At 31.9% G+C, this 16,841-nt stretch overlaps 2 protein-coding genes across 4 annotated transcripts in view; one reads left to right on the plus strand and one right to left on the minus strand.

Annotated features, from left to right (window-relative positions):
• LOC105332267 (receptor-type tyrosine-protein phosphatase alpha) overlaps positions 1–3,649 on the plus strand; it is a 73,868-nt gene extending 70,219 nt beyond the window's left edge. For both annotated transcript variants that reach the window (XM_066082629.1, XM_066082641.1), the window contains exons 22-23: positions 3,250–3,385; positions 3,491–3,649. In XM_066082629.1, coding sequence (XP_065938701.1) covers positions 3,250–3,385; positions 3,491–3,634 — 280 coding nt within the window. In that variant the 3' untranslated portion in view covers positions 3,635–3,649. The remainder of the gene's footprint in view (positions 1–3,249; positions 3,386–3,490) is intronic.
• Positions 3,650–10,313: 6,664 nt separating this feature from the next.
• LOC136274858 (uncharacterized) overlaps positions 10,314–16,841 on the minus strand; it is a 42,007-nt gene continuing 35,479 nt past the window's right edge. For both annotated transcript variants that reach the window (XM_066082610.1, XM_066082614.1), the window contains exons 2-4: positions 15,727–16,355; positions 14,956–15,003; positions 10,314–14,644 (exon numbers count right to left, since the gene is read on the minus strand). In XM_066082610.1, the coding sequence (XP_065938682.1) occupies positions 11,166–14,644; positions 14,956–15,003; positions 15,727–16,321 (4,122 nt within the window). In that variant the 5' untranslated portion in view covers positions 16,322–16,355 and the 3' untranslated portion in view covers positions 10,314–11,165. The remainder of the gene's footprint in view (positions 14,645–14,955; positions 15,004–15,726; positions 16,356–16,841) is intronic.

Raw genomic sequence — 16,841 nt, forward strand, 5'->3', positions numbered from 1 at the left:
GAGATGGCTAAACAGAATTTTACAAAACTCTATTATATGATAGGCCTGCATATCTAGTTGTGCACCCTGGTTTGATTTTTCTCATTTTGGGTTAGACAACCACTTTTCGGGGGAGGGGGGAGGGGGGTGTCAAAAAGGTGGGGGGTCTAACATTGAACCTTGTAGGAAGAATCGTAGACTCTATTGTAAATGGTTACTTGAAAACGGACAAAGATAATAATATAGGGTTTTCATAATCATATATTGGCTGTTACTTGCAATATATAATAGGGTTTATTAGATCTGACCCCTGGGGTCATCCCCACCCCCCAGGAATTTGAAATTACCATATATCTCAGAAACTGTTATAATCATGACCCCGAAACCATATATATTCATGTTTCTGATGTCAAGGAGCATCACATGTTATGTAGGTCATGGGCCCTGTGGTTGGTCCTGACCCCCTCAAACAGCAAGTCCCTTAATATCTTCAAAACAGTTGAGATCCCCACCCTTAAACCACATATATTCTTGTTCATTGTGTCAAGGGGCATCAAACGGTATGTAGGTCATGGGCCCCGGGGGTGGTCATGACCCCCTTGAACAGGAAGTGCACGAATATCTCGAAAACGGTTGAGATCCCCACCCCTTAACCATATATATTCTTGATCCTTAAAGGGCATCAAAAGGTATGTACCGGTAGGTAATGGGTCTCAGGGTTAAATTTAATTTTTCAAAACTGTAATGCACATCTATGGAACAGTTCCTATCATATCCCAAGATATGATGTGTCTATCCATTAAATCATAAAAGGAGTTCTAGGATCTATGTTTTTTTTAAGGGATAAACGTCAATTTTCTGCTACTTTTTGACTCCCTGGATGAAATTTAAATTTTGAAAACCTTACTGCACATCTATAGAACAGTCCCTATCATATCCCAAGATATGATTGTCTATTCATTAAATCATAAGAGGAGCTCTTGGATCAATGTTTGTTTTTTAGTGATAAACGTCAATTTTCTGCTACTATTTGACTCCCTGGATGAAATTTAAATTTTTAAAACCTTATTGCACATCTATAGGACAACCCCAATTATATCCCAAGAGATGACGTAGCTACTCCAAAAGTTGTAAGAGGAGTTCTGGGAACCATATTTTTTTTGCCAAAAAACGTCATTTTTTGTTGCCCACTGATCCCCTTAATAAAAAAAAAATTCTGGAACTTGATCACGCCTCAATATGACACCCCCAATCATATTCTAGAAGATCATTTGGCTACTGCCAAAAAAAAAAATGACGTTTTTGAAACCAGTTTTTTGTTAAAAAAAAAAAACGTCATTTTTTAGCCATTTTATGACCCCCAGGACAAAATTGAAAATTCCGAAACCTTATTGTGCATCTATAGGATACCCTTAAACACATTCCAAAAGATGATTTGTCTACTGTTGAAAATGTAGGAGGAGTTCGAGGAAGAAGGTTTTTTGTGAAAAAACGTCATTTTTTACCAATAATTTGACCCCCAGGACTAACAGAGAATTTTTGAAACCTTTTTACAAAACAACATGATACCCCAAATCAAACTGCAAGAGTTCAGTTTGCTGGTTTATAAGATGTAGGAGCAGTTTGAGAAAGTAAAACGTGACAGACGGACGGACGGACGGACGGACAGACGGACGGATGGACAGACGGACGGACGGACGGAACGGGGTAACAACAATATACCCGAACTTTCTTTAGAAAGTGCGGGTATAAAAAAGGTAAACGTATATGCTTAAATATTTTAAATGGTAAAGAACTCGGTAAGGGTTTGGCTTATTTCTGCCCAGTCTTGAAATTTAATAAAACTGCATCAAGTAATCAATGGATTTCGATTTTGAAAGAAAAATTAAGGAAAAAAGAAATATTCTAATCCTTTAAAGCATAAAGTTGAAACCCTTGAAAATATATGATAAAAACTTATAAATTTTATGAACAAGATTACCTTGGTTAATTTATAGTCCTTTAGTTATGGTAATGTTTATGGTCATTATATACTTTATGAACATAATAATGACTAATATCACTAGCTGCAATATATTGAACTTGATTACTAGTGGTTTTTAATTATTGTTCTGCTGCATTGTTGATGTTTTATATATATTTTACATGTGAAGCATAACCAACTTCAATTATCTTATCAACTCTAAATGATGTTCACCTTTTCCCTTTCATAAATCAGAGTAGGGAGTGGTTTTCCGATTCATTGCTGAATTATCGAGTAGAAGTTCATCCTCAATCCAAACTGACTGCTTGTATAAATAAATCAGCTGTCAAAATAGAGCAGCTATCGGCAAGTATTGCATCACATTATTACTTCTTAAGTACGCTGTAGATATTTTCATGCTAAAAAAGATGACGAACACCAATCACCAGTCCCTAACCACCACACAAAGCAATACAAATGCAAAGCAATACAAACAAAAGGTGATAATATTTTGAAATTTAACTAGATATAATGAGAGAAGTTGGTTATTGGCATAACTGTAGATTCAAAGTGGAAAATTAACAGATATTATAAATCCAAATTCATCATACCATATGAAAATAAACCTGGTTTTCCTTTAGAGATCCCATATTCAGATATACACTCAGATGTAACTTTTGTCTGTCATTTGTAATATCAGCAATGGTAAAAATAACATCAGAATATTTGTTCATTTTGTCTTCTTCTAACTCTATGACAATTACTGCATTTTGTGAAAAACGCTGTAAAAATTTCCACTTTACCAAACGCTCGTATTGGCAAACTGGTTGCACTTTTTAAAAAAGTGTGTAATGAAGGCACCACTGCTGACATGCTACTAGCTATATAGTTTCTAATTACCCTAGCAATGTAGCTCATCCGTTTGTCTTGCACATGTTTGTCCAAGTAATTTTTTTAAAACACTATACAAGCATGTAACATAATATCATGTAATTGCATTTGTTCCTTTTTAGAATAAAAGTTGGCATAAAATGTCAATATACGAAATAACAACTTGGAATGAAAACTTCCCTAAAGTGTTACTGGACATTATCAGATGTGTACGTATAGAAGAGCATATAGATCAACAAAACAAGCTAGTCGTTTTATCTAGGTACGCAGAACATATATATGATTAATTTGTAAATTATATTGTAAAATTTCTGTAGTTTTTGTAGGCGAAGAAGACGACGTATTGTTTTTTCTTTCATGAAAATAGTTCAAGTAGAGTAAGCAATCATTTTATGACCAGTTTTCGTATTTTCCAGGGATGGTGCGTCCAGATGTGGAGTGTTTTGTGCTGTGTATAACGCCATACAACAACTACAACAGGATCAGGAGGTGGACATGTTCACCATTGTCAGACAGCTACAGAGTCGACGACCGGAAATGATTTCCCACCTGGTATATTTTAACATGTTGATCAAGGAGCATTAATTGAAAGTTGTAAAACAATTATCATGTTTTGTGTTTGTATTGATACCATGAATCAATTCATGTTTGTTTCAGAACGAGTACTTGCTTTGCTGTCACACTGTCGCTGAATTTATTAAATCAGAACCAAAAGACACGTACCAAAACGTCCCGTGTAAAAAAGACGAAAATGTATATGCGAATACTTTTAAATGCAGCAACATTCAAATAACGCAATGACTTATATTAATTGAATTGTTTCGTTTCTCTTGAATTTTTTTACAAGTTTTGTTTCATTTCAGTCATAGTTTGGCAATTCTTATCATTAATTAATTTTTATCATGATACAATATTTGTGTATTGCTGATATATTATAAACGTCTGCATTTAGAGAAAAAAATTCCATTGGAATATTTCATACTTTGATATTCATTGTAAGAAAAATTGTATACAAATATATAATGCTTCAATTCGGTATTGCAAGAAACCTCTAGTTAACACCTAACTTTTTGTAGCTAACAGAAAATAGTTGTTGGATGTAGTGTATTATATATTAGTTCTAAACCTGCCTTAAATCAGGACTTTCAATTGGAATAAAGTTTCGGAATTTCATAATACCTTTCATATTAGAGATCACATTATTTCTTAACCTTGTTTTATTGAATCCATAGAAATGATAACTTTTTTAATGCACTTCATGAATTAACGCACAGCAAATATTATGGCAGTTGAAATTTAATAAAAGAGTTTTCTTCACTCTTAACGTAATTATTCTATGATACTTCATTCAAATAATATAACATATTATTGCCTGTTCCTCTTATTAAATTGTCATTTTATTGGAATAAAAAAAAATAAAGAAAATCAGACACCGTTCTTACCAAAGAAAAAAATTAAAACCTAGTTCAAGATACAAAGTTTATCAATGTATTAGGTAAAGTTGTTTTTCTTGTGCAAATCATCTTTTGATTTCATAAAAAAAAGGATAATTAGAAACAAATTTCAATTAAGGAGAAGATCAATGCAAATGTTATAAATGTTATTTCAAAAATGTTGGCTTTTATATGTATGTACATATTGTTCATCTGGAAACAACATTCGCTGCAGTATGCTATTCATACGTATTGCGTCGTCTTATTCATGGTATTTTTCTGGTTCAATGACATGACTCAGTTTTAGAGGAAAAACCGAGGGAAGTAGTTGCTGCCGAGAAAAACAATAAAATTGTGCTATTCTAAACATATGTTGAAAATAGTTATGTTAATTTACAAAGCAAATTAATCTTAACTTGTCATTGTTAAAATTGTTCTTGAAATATAATTAGTCTTATTGTACTATTTTGTGAGTTAACGTAGTGACTCAACCTATTGCAAGTGTTATCCGAAATAAAACAAAAACCTAATAGAAGTAAATGATGTTGTTGTTGACAATAAAACTGCGGCGCCAACGAGGTTAAATAAGGTATACTTTTTCTAATGATTTTTCGCAGAAGTTATCTAATAATTTTTCACAGAGGTTAAACAAGCTATTTTCTCCAATGATTTTTCGCAGAGTTTGAATATGTTTTAGCTCACCTGAGCTGAAAGCTCAAGTCAGCTATTCTTATCACATTTTGTCCGTCGTCCGTCTGTCTGTCTGTCCGTCTGTCCGTCTGTAAACTTTTCACATTTTGAACTTCTTCTCTAAAGCCACTTAACCAAATTTAACCAAATTTGGCTCAAAGCATTCTCATGGAAAGATGAATATAAATTGCAGAAATGAAAGACAGGTCTTCATTCAAAGCTGAGAAAACATCGAAACTGTAGAAAAAGGGGGGCGCATTTTAAAAAATCTTCTTCTCAAGAACTACTGAGGCAAATTCAACGTAATTTAGCATGAATAATCCTTTGGGAAGGGAAATATAAATTGCAAATATTATGGGCTAATTCGGTTTCAAATCTGAGTTATTTCGAAAATAATGAGAAAGAAAAGGCGTGTTTCAAGCAATTTATAGCATCCATGAGTCTTGGTGAAATGGGTACGCATGACCGGGCCAGGGCAAAACAAAAGATTGATAGTTATTAATCTGCTAATCTCATTAAAATTCCAAGATATTTACTGACCATTATATTTGTATTCGATGTAAATATTGCTGCAAAATAATGCGTAATTGGAATTGACGATTGCCGATCTGCCCCGGCTTTTATTTTGCCCCGGCTCGGTTTTGCTTTCCCATTTTACCAAGACTCGTATTCCATAATTCTAAAACGAGGTTCTTTGTTTAAAGCAGCCATGACACTATATGATAAATTTAAATGGGTCAATCTGACAATGATGAATTTGTATGTTGTGCAACAGTTCGTGTACGAAGGAAATCTTTGAAACATGCAAAATACATTGGTGCCGATTTTGTGAAGTAAATTGAGGCTAAAAATTTCAATGCGTTGACAGTTTTCACATTTAACGGTGGTGTTAGCTTGTTGTGATTTTCGTTTCGTTTTTCATTTATGCTTTGCGTTAACCTGGGAACTGTCGCTTGTATTTCTTGATTTTTACGTATCAAATCAAACAGAGAGTTCGGTAAATCAAACAGTTTAGTGTTAACCTGCGCAAATTAAGCAACATCTGATGTATTAAGAAAAAACTAAAATGCAATTCATTCAGGCTATCGGTAATTCGGTATCATCTTTTGCGTAATGGTAGAATAATGCAATATGTTTTGTTGAGATGCTCGGCATTTTCTCGAGTTTATTCAGTTTAAATAGAGTTTAATATCGCTGACGGAAATATGTAGGTATATACATGTATATGATTCATTTTGAAAAATAAATTGTGTTCTTTATTTGTTATAGTGCATGTTTCTTGTGTTTAATTGTTTACAATTTCTATTTACTTACCATATTTCAGTGTTAAGCTTCAAATTAAAAGCAAGATACAGAGATTTGCTCACAATTCTATGTTTGTACACAGATCTGAGGCCTTTGTTCCATTTTAAATGCCGAATAGGAAATACCAAGTTAAAAATCTTAAGCTGAATGTAATAAACTCATGTGAACAAAATATGACTCAAAACTAGCAACATTTTGAGCTCATCTTGCTTATTATTCTACGATTGACGCTGAAATTTTGGTTGATCATTAGAAATTCTATATCAATTATAGTATGTTTAATACTTGTAGAGAAAAGAATTAAAGAATGATATGCTGTATATAACTACTCTCTGGGGCCCCCTCTTTATACAATGAATAATGTGAAATGTGAGTAAATAAAAACGACATCGTTAAAACAGTTTCCATAGTTCTGACACATTTCTGTTGCGGGGATAAAAGAATTATAGCTATTCCTAAGAAAATATTACAGCGGAAATTATCCTGGTTTGTAGCCATTTGTTATTTTTGAATAAAAATGGAAATATTGGGTGGGCCATAGTAAATTAGAGTGATGTGCCTGTCAATACGGTAACATTGATTTTTATAGCTCTTTAACTTGTCACGTGACAACATTTTTCATTCCAGTGTAATCAATCAATCAAGTGTGAGTAAAGTTATAAAAGTCACAACTTTACGCGAGGTAAACAACAGTCATTTAATTATAATGGAGAAGACAAATTAAATTGTTAAATATTTTTAATTTGAGAAAGTGAGCGCATTTAGAAGCAATTTTCTTCTTCACATATATTCATGTAGGATTTTTTTGATAAAATGCAATAAATATTATATTTTTTTTTTTAAATACAATAACTTGTAAATAGTTGAGGAAGAAAATGTACTTATATGCTCTCGTATATTTTGATCGCTTTATTAAGTGGGGGAGGGGGGCAGAACGAAAATACACAAGGTTAAAATAGCAATATTTTTCTAATATTTTGTTCACAGTTCTAGAAAAACTAACAGACAGAAAACAGCACTCTAATTAAGGTGGAAGGCTACATCGTCATAATATGTCTGACATCCGTTAGAAACGCCATTTTGTTCCGGATTGATAGCATTATATCGTGGTACAAAATAGCTATACACCGTTCAATTGAACTCTTCTAATGAGGGAGATGAGATAAGAATGAAATCACCAAAACGCTTAGAAAATATGTCAATTCCCTTCGTGATTAAAGCTTTCAACTAACATTGATTATCAGCTGTTATGTAGAGAAAACGTGAAATCGAAATGAAATACTGTTTCCCTGCTAATGACAATACAGATTTGGCATGTCATCTGCAACAGAAGATCATAAATATGTGACGGATTATCGATAAAGGTGAGCAGATAATTTTCACATGAAACCTTTATGCATGATTAATATAAAACTAAAGTTCCGTAGTACCATCTCTTGTATTAATCGATTCCAACTTCCCAAATTTAAAACATTTGCAGTATAAAACTTGCATTGAAAGTTTGAAACTTAACTCATGTATTTTAATTAAAATAGATATAGCTAGGTAGGCTAGCAATAGCAGTGGAAGCCGGATTTGCAAGCCAAATGAGGGAACGACAGAATCTTAAAAAAGAGCATGTTTTTAATTACCACACGTACATGTGTATCACTATGGACATCTAATGTATGTATAAATTATGCATATGGTTGTTTATAATTTGTACTGTATATAAAAATTAATGTAACTACTAACATTTTGTTTTAAGGAGTTAAATATAAATATAATGCATTCATCAAGAATAAAATTTTTCAGATTCAAACATTATCATAAGCACTACTGACCTTATTCCTACATTTAAGCATATACTTTTACATTTTTTAATTTTTTCTTCATTTTTTTTTTCAATTAGAAAATTGGTCCCAAGATATTTGAGACCAAGTAAAATCAAGAAAGACAACTCTTAAATAGGATCTTTCAAACCAAGATTTTTGCAATAAAACAGTATTTCTTTTAATTTTCAATTTCATTCAATTTCTTTTTTCCATCTCATTAACCAACGAATATTTTTTCTATTTTCAGATTATTGTGGGTTTTCATCCAGCAGTTTGCCTTTAAAGAATTTTAAAATATTTTAGTTTCATATTTATGTGGATTCCAATAAAAATCATTCAAACTTCATTCATGATTATTTTGTTTTTCATTTTCAAACTTTATAACATTTCACTTTCATTAGAGTTTTAAAACAGAAATGTTTAAAATTTTGACATATAAGGGGTTATCTGGAAGCAGACTGATATTTTAAAAATTCTCTTACAAATAGAGTAGTGTACTTTGAGGTCTATTATTGTTGAATACTGTGCCTATTATTAGTTACAAATGCATGCAACAAAAATCTGCTACACTTATTTGGTGTAGACACCCCCCTTAAGTAACCTAGCGGTTTAAATATTATCAAAAGTAACACCGATTTATCAAAGGTTTGAAAGTACTGACGAAAGTTAAATTTTATTTAGGAATGAAAAAATACTGGCTCAAGCGATGATTATTTATTGTACAAATAAGGTGGTAAATAACACGCAAACAAAGTAATAATGAACAGTTTTCAATAAATTTGATTTATTCTACAAACTATATAATTTTTGTGATTTAATAGGAAACATAATGTCCAGATAAATTAATCCTTAATATATCAACAAAAACTTAGATGTCAAAAAGACATCTTTTTTCTCTGCTATTGTATATTTGTTTATGTAAATTAGGAAATTATTTTCAACGAATGTGACATTAAATATAATTACATGAAAACTCAACTCAAATAACAAGAATATTTAAAAGTCAATGACAAAATATGTGTTTTGTCCAAAAATTGTTACTAGTTTTATTTTGAATTCTTTCCTTGAAATTTTCTTTTTGAATTCCGACAAAAAGTTTGAGCTATAGAAAGGTATCAGGGAATACTTTAATTATTGATTCGCAATTTATGGTTTTGATCATAAGAGTCGGCAATTCTATTAATTTTAGGTAAAAAAAAAATCACATTCTGTACTTTATAATACACATGTAAATGTATTAAATGTAAATAACAGACAAATTTTCCTCGCTAAGCTTACAAAATTCGTAGGATTTTAATTGCCTGGTTCTAATTTATTTACAACAAAAAGATAAAATTGCCGACTCTTATGATTAAATTTACCATGAATTGTGTATCAATAATTTAAGTATTTCCGATGATGGATACTTAATCTATTACACGTTTAAAGATTCTATCTAAAGAGTTATTTTATACAAAGTAGATAAACATATTTCAGAAACACTACACCAGGTTCTTTATTGAGGTTAAATATCATTGTCCTGATTCTAAACGGTACAACTGTCGTAATCAATGGCAGTGTGCCAGAATGCTTTTTTTTTAATAACAGGGATCCAGCCTATTGATGCACTTATGTGGTTGGAATATATATGCATCTACAAAAAAACAAAAACAAAAATGTTTAGACAATTGTACCGTATTGAATTTTTAAAAGATATTCATTATTCATTGATAAGTATCCTTGAAAACAATACGTCTGAACGCATAACCTCGAATTTATGAACCATTGTTCAGTACTATAGTTTAGCTCCGGGTATGAGATGATAAGGTCAGCACAGTGTTTACTTGCGGTTTACCAGAGTAACTACATAGAGGATCTAAAAAACGCTTAAAATGTGTTTATTAAGAAGTCCTATCTTCTGTTCTAATATTGATAATTGCATGGGGTTTTCTTCCAGTCAAATATTCAACAAACTAAGTGATGGTATCGGAAAGCTACGTTCATGACTTCTTGAAGAGACCTCGACAAACTGATCGCACATTAAATAATCAAATTTGACCATATTTATTCTGTAGCCAGGTTAGGTCAACGTTACTATCTTTTTACTCAACTTAAGGATAAGAGATAATAGATGTAGCTTCATATGTAATTACACTACATCATTATTACTACAGATTATTGCATGCATATTATTTTATATTCACTCTCGTAGTAAATATGTTTATTTAAAGGTTATATAAATTGGGGTTTTTGATGCTATCAATTCAATATGTCATGTATTTTTAAAAAAAAAACAAAAAAAAAAACAAACACAAGCAAAGAAGATATGACACAGTCTTGAAGTGAAGTTTGTTCAATCCAGGATTCACACAAAGTAACATTTGAAAACAGCATCTTTATACCAAGTATTTTATTTCAAAACAAATTTTACTTATCTGAAACATATGCAAGATACAATACATAGCAGAGGACGAGAGGAAAAACTTACTAATTTTAAACATCTGCATGTTACAATCCAAGCAAATGACAAGTGAAATAGACTTATAGGACTGCACTAAACATAATCGTTTAACTTGTAAAAATAAACTGTCACAGCCAATAGAAAAATATATACACAACAAGTCTTTTAGAAGCATTGATAATTGGAATACATTTGTTTTTGTAACATGTACAACCTATACGTTTATGTTGAATATCACATTTGCCAAAAAACTAATAACTACTCACATGGGATATTTTATTTGCAAAACTACATTATTTCAAGTAAAACATAATATACGTATGACGGATTATGTCCTAATAAACACTAAGCCACGTTTTTATTGAAGTTAGTAAAATGCATGTAAATGTCTATCAAACGTAAATTTGTTTAATAAATGAGCATACTTTTATTTACGACTGACAGTGATATCCAATCGCCAAGTGTTTCTGATAGCTAACTACTAAACGATGTTTTTTCGGAAATTATAATGACTTCTAAGATTTCTGTTAGGTCGAGCACAGTTTTAGCTGTTTTTTGTATTTAATTCAAATATTCAGTAATGATACTAACATGTTTTTTGGGTTGAAATCTAAATAATATCAGCAGTTGTTAAATTCGTTTTATTCCTTTTACAAACTGACATAAGCACCTGCATCTATCAAATGCTGAACGATTCTATAATGTTTGGTACAGCATGGGACAGAATTTGCTTTCTCATCTTTGAAATTGATATCGCATTTCATATCATTACCGGAATGTAATTCTTTATTGCAACTTGCAGCTGATATTGGTGTTTTTTCCTCGTCTTTACAGTTGACATTTGCCCCCGCTTTTATAAGCTCTTGAACTACATACACATGTCCATTCTTACACGCAGTTGTAAGTGGTTTCATATGTTCATTTCTTAGATTTACATCAGCACCAGCTAGTATCAACTCTTTAACTATGTCCACATATCCTATTTCGCACGCAGTTGTTAGTGGTGTCACATGTCCTTTTCTAAGATTAACATCAGCACCAGCTAGTATCAATTCCTTCACAATGTCCACGTACCTTTGTTCACATGTAACTATTAGTGGTGTTTTACTTCCATTACTTAGATTAACATCAGCACCGGCTAATATCAAAGCTTTAACTAAACTCAACCGTCCGTTCAAACACACCTCTGTTAGTGGTGTTTTGTTTTTAATTATTTGATTTACATTAGCTCCTGATTGAATTAATTTTTTAATTACACTCAGATTTCCATTGTAACACGCAGCTGTTAGTGGTGTATTGTTTGAATCTGGTAGATTCACTTCCGCACTTACTTTCAACAACTCGTCTATTACATCCAACTGTCCCATAAAACATGCAGTCGTCAGTGGCGTTTCGTTTCCATTGCTTTGATTAACTTGAGCCCCATTTTCTAACAGCTTCATAACTACGTTGACATGACCTTTCTCACATGCTGCTGTTAGTGGAGTTCGATTCCCATCGCTTAAATTAACATCTGCTTCTGCTTCTAGTAATGTTTCAACTACACATAATTGCCCAACGTAACATGCAGTTGTTAGTGGCGTGCTATCTCCATTGCTTCGATTGACGTCTGCTTGCATGTTAAGCAATTTCTTTACTACGTCTAGATGTCCATTTAAGCACGCAGCAATCAGTGGCGTTCTATTCCCATCATTAATGTTCACATCAGCATTGTTTTTAATCAACTCTTCCACAATGCTTATATTTCCTCTTAAACACGCAGATGTTAAAGGTGTTCTATTTTTATCTATAAGATTTATATCAGCTTCTTTTTCGATCAACTTTTTAACAACACTCAAATATCCACCTAAGCATGCAGCAATCAACGGTGTTCTATTGCCATCGCTTAAATTCACCTTTGCTCCTGCTGTTAAAAACTGCTCTACTAAACATAATTGTCCTTCCTCACACAAAAGTGTAAGTGTTGTATTATCAGAGGGATCGATTTTAGTTTTTGCCTCGACCAACTCTTTAACAATACTAAAATGCCCTTTACTTAATGCAGATAATATTGGGGTATGATGTCCAAGGGAAAAATTGACATCCGCACCATGACTTATTAGTTCTTTTACTAGATTCAAATATCCTTTTTCACAAGCAACAAATATTGGCGTATGGAACCCGGCACAAAAATCAGCATTGGCACCAGCATTTAACAATTCTCTCACAATATCTAAGTAACCCAGTTCACATGCAATTATCAAAGGTTCAGTATCCCTGTAACACTGATCTGGTATTGACATCGTGTTTGTTAGGAAAATATCTTGACTTATGTGTCTCAGTAAAAGCTGCACAATTGTTAAATCCCCGGAACAACACGCAAGATAAAGAAGGCGACGCTGTTCTACGGTAACTTGTTCTTTATTCATGTCAGTATCAGCAATGCGGGTTTTATCTGAACGGAGCGCACTTTTACATTTGTCAGACAATTCATACACTGTACTATTGATAGATCTGCCTTGAACGTTTAAATCCGAGTCTAAACACGGACACCATCTAAACGAAAGCATACGACGTTGCTCCAGAGTCATAACTTCAGTATTAATGTCAGAACAGAGGCGAGGACCATGTTTGTAGGAAGTTTGAAACAAATCATCAACCTGTCCTTTTTCTTCAATGATACGATTCAGTAATGAATTTAATATTTCGAAATGTCCAAAATATATAACCCAGCTAACTGCTTTCGCACTGTATTGATTATGCCCTGCTTTGCCAAATATTTGATTCATTTGGTGAGAATAAGCGTATTTTACACGATGATAACTTCTGACAATTCTTGATGTTTCTTTCACTTCGGATAGAAATATAGAATGTAGTTGGTCATACTCTTTTTTTTCAATTTCTGAAATAAATGTATCACGAACAGATGGATGTCTCAGAGCATCATTCATAAATACATGGTAAAATTCCCCGTTTTCTACATCTAGAAGCAAACGTTCAGCAAAAAAATTATAATGTTCCTCTGGCAATGGTATGCACAGATTAATTTTACCAACAGCTTCAGCTGGTGTTTTGATATGTTTATTATCTACACGTGCTTCTAATCCTCTATTTCCGCCTGTATTGTTTGTGTCCACTTGGATGCAATTGGCAATGTATTCGCTACTCATGTATTGCAATATAAGCTTCGGAAACTGACAACCAATATGGTATGCAACAATTTCAATCATTGAGTCGTGAATGAATGCAAACTCTTGTCCGGCTGTACGTGTGTAGGTACCGTCCATAGCAGATAATGCATTGAGGAATTTGTTGTTCTCCGTGTTGGGGGGCATATTAAACATCATAAGAATGTTATTTTTAATCTCATTAAAATCATCGTTAGTAGTGTTTTCATTTCTTAATTTATTTTCCGTCAGTGTGTTTCCATGCATCATTAATAAAACTAATGATACATAATAAGTAATGTCAATTGTTTTCATTTTGTCTAATAGTTTTAAGATACAAGGAACAGGGGAAAGAAAAAACTTTATTCCATCACCTGTAAAATCCTTCTTTTTGGAAAACAGCTTGCAAAGAAACGGGAACATTTCGGAAGTAAGTGACATATCTCGAAAAACAAGCATACTTTCATTTACTTTGTACTTTGCCAGCAAATGACGTTTGTCTTCATAAGTAAGGGCATTATCATCACTATTCAAATGCACTACATGGTTAGTCTTTGTTAAAAAGTGTTTGCCACCCGACAGTTTTTCATTCTGAAATACCACCTGTCGACATGTCATCAACGTTTTTGTTTTTGCCATTTTTGGATTTATAATTCTTTTCTTATACTTATATAAGATTTGTAATTCTATTGCATTGAATCCGAACACACCTAACACATCATCAATAACAAACACTTGTGGATATTGGAGGTCGCAGTAATCAACAAGCTTGTTTTTGTCAGTTATTGGTATAATTTCATATCCTTCTGCCTGTAATTTTAAAGCAATGTGACGCACCGTAGCTGTTTTTCCTGAGCCTGGCACGCCAACAATTGTAACGAACGTTTGATTTTTGACTTGTTGAAACATTTTTTGAAAGTTGTGAGTTTCAAAATAGTAGTTGTCATCTATTTTCCATTCGGAAATCGTTTCTTCAAACTGTTCTATAATAAAGGCAAACAATAAAAACTATAGTTTCACGGATTTCACTTTATGCTGAATTTATACAATAAAACAATTGAAGATGTTTTTGAAAATCAGTAACTAAAAACTGGAGAAAAAATGAAGCAATTTAGGAATTTTCAGATTTGGAAAAAAATTGTGTTTACCCATGTTGATATCATACCCAATATCAACATATCTTTAAAAGAAACAATCTTACAATTTTGAAAACAATTCTTGCATATACTAGATTGTGTTATCGTTTCTACTAGTACAATATTTTTCTTGACTAAAAACGGAAAACTTAAATTACCTTTCACATTCTTCGGAATTCTTTGACATTTCGTTCCTTCAATATCATCTGTTTAAAAAGTTTTGGATAAAGGTCAGATTGCAGAAATGTACAGAATTTTTGTAAAAACATATATTCTTCTTATGTGAATATTATCAGATTTAAATATACTATATTTCAAAATTGAATTAAATGTAACAAAAGTCAATACATAACAATTTTGTTTTTTAAAACCTTTTCAAATCTCCTTATTTCAAGGGAAAAAATCACATTTAAATATTTGCCATCTGGTATTTTTTAAACACTTTTGAAGAAAATATGTTGCGGTTTTTTTTGTGTTTTTGTTAAAATTATCAAAATGCTCGTGACCTATTACTGTTTAAATAGAATAAAAAAAGAAAGAAATAAAATCAACTACCGAAAATTTCTAATTAAACGCGAGGAATTAAAATCCGCGTAAATTCGCGAAAAGCATCCATCGCGGATTTTATAATCTCGCCATTATTTTCTGAGAGTTGAAAGCAAAAAGAACTAAGGAGAACGTTCTGCATTCACGATTTTTATATTCTCGCGATCTGATACAAACCAGCATTTAGGGTTTTTTTTAACATTAAATGATCTAACAATAATAACAATGTTAAAATATTTTTTTTCTTTAAATATAAACCCAGTTTCGAGTATACAATGATAAAACAGTCTGAGCGGTTTTGTTTAAAAAGTTATATTCATTTGACAGCTAGTGTTTAGATACTGACGCAAAAGCAAAGGCTACTTCATAAGATTCAGACTTACCTGATAAACTTTCTAATCTGGATTTTAAATCTTGTAAATCTTGGGCTAACCTAGGAATCTCATCGTAAGTTACATCGCGCGTAGTTAAATGCAACACTTCCTTCTGGTACAAAGTAGATGTACCTAAATACTTTTCTAATTCTTGAACAATCTGGAAAAGCTCATCGCATGCTTGCGTAAAGTCCGAGTCTGTGATTTTACTGCTAGGATTGTGACCTAAATATTTGTTTCTCATCAAACGGAGTCTTTCAATGTTTGCTGACAGACATCTATCGTTTGGTTTTGGTTTATTTCCCCAATTTTCTGTATGTGGTTGAATGCTGCATATGTTACGAAACAAAATATAAAGCAAAGTGATATCAAACTTTAAGTAATCTCCATTATATATCAACCTTTCTTGTTGGTTGCTAATCGGTGACTTGGTGTTCATCGGTAGATTTCTGACATATGTTTTTACGTTGTGTGACAGGGCAGTCGGAATCATCTCTTTTGTGAGGATATCGCGCAGGATATTTGAGCATGGTCCTAGAATAATTTGGGTTACACGAATGAAATTGATGGTTTCAGTGGTTGAATCATACTTTGATAAAGCCATTATTGTCTCGCTCGACGTATAACTTATTAAAGCTCTGTAACGAAAAAAAAAAGGATTTAGATAGATGTTACCAGCCTTACTCTGGATTAATCCGGATTAATTAAAAAGCTGTTACAATACAAATGGTATTGCAAGTATCATTAAGCCGTATTATATATATATATATATATATATATATATATATATATATATATATATATATATATATATATATATATATATATATATATATATATATATATATATATATATATATATATATATATAATTTCCCCTATTTTTTGTGTTTAGTTATAAAAAAAATAATTTTGAACAGTTGAACATAGCACAAAAATATTTAATAAAAAAGTTAATAAAATAGATGCTGTCATTAGACAGTAACACCTGCACTAAGTGTTTGCCTCTAAATAAGTTGTGCAAGTTTATCAATATGTTAAAATAAAGGCCACATGCAAATTCCGGTAGTATATTTAAAAATTATAATTTTCAGATAGAATGAAATTCCTTATATTATGAAAAT

Source organism: Magallana gigas, chromosome 1 (assembly GCF_963853765.1).
Source record: "Magallana gigas chromosome 1, xbMagGiga1.1, whole genome shotgun sequence".
Taxonomy (NCBI): Eukaryota; Metazoa; Mollusca; class Bivalvia; order Ostreida; family Ostreidae; genus Magallana; species Magallana gigas.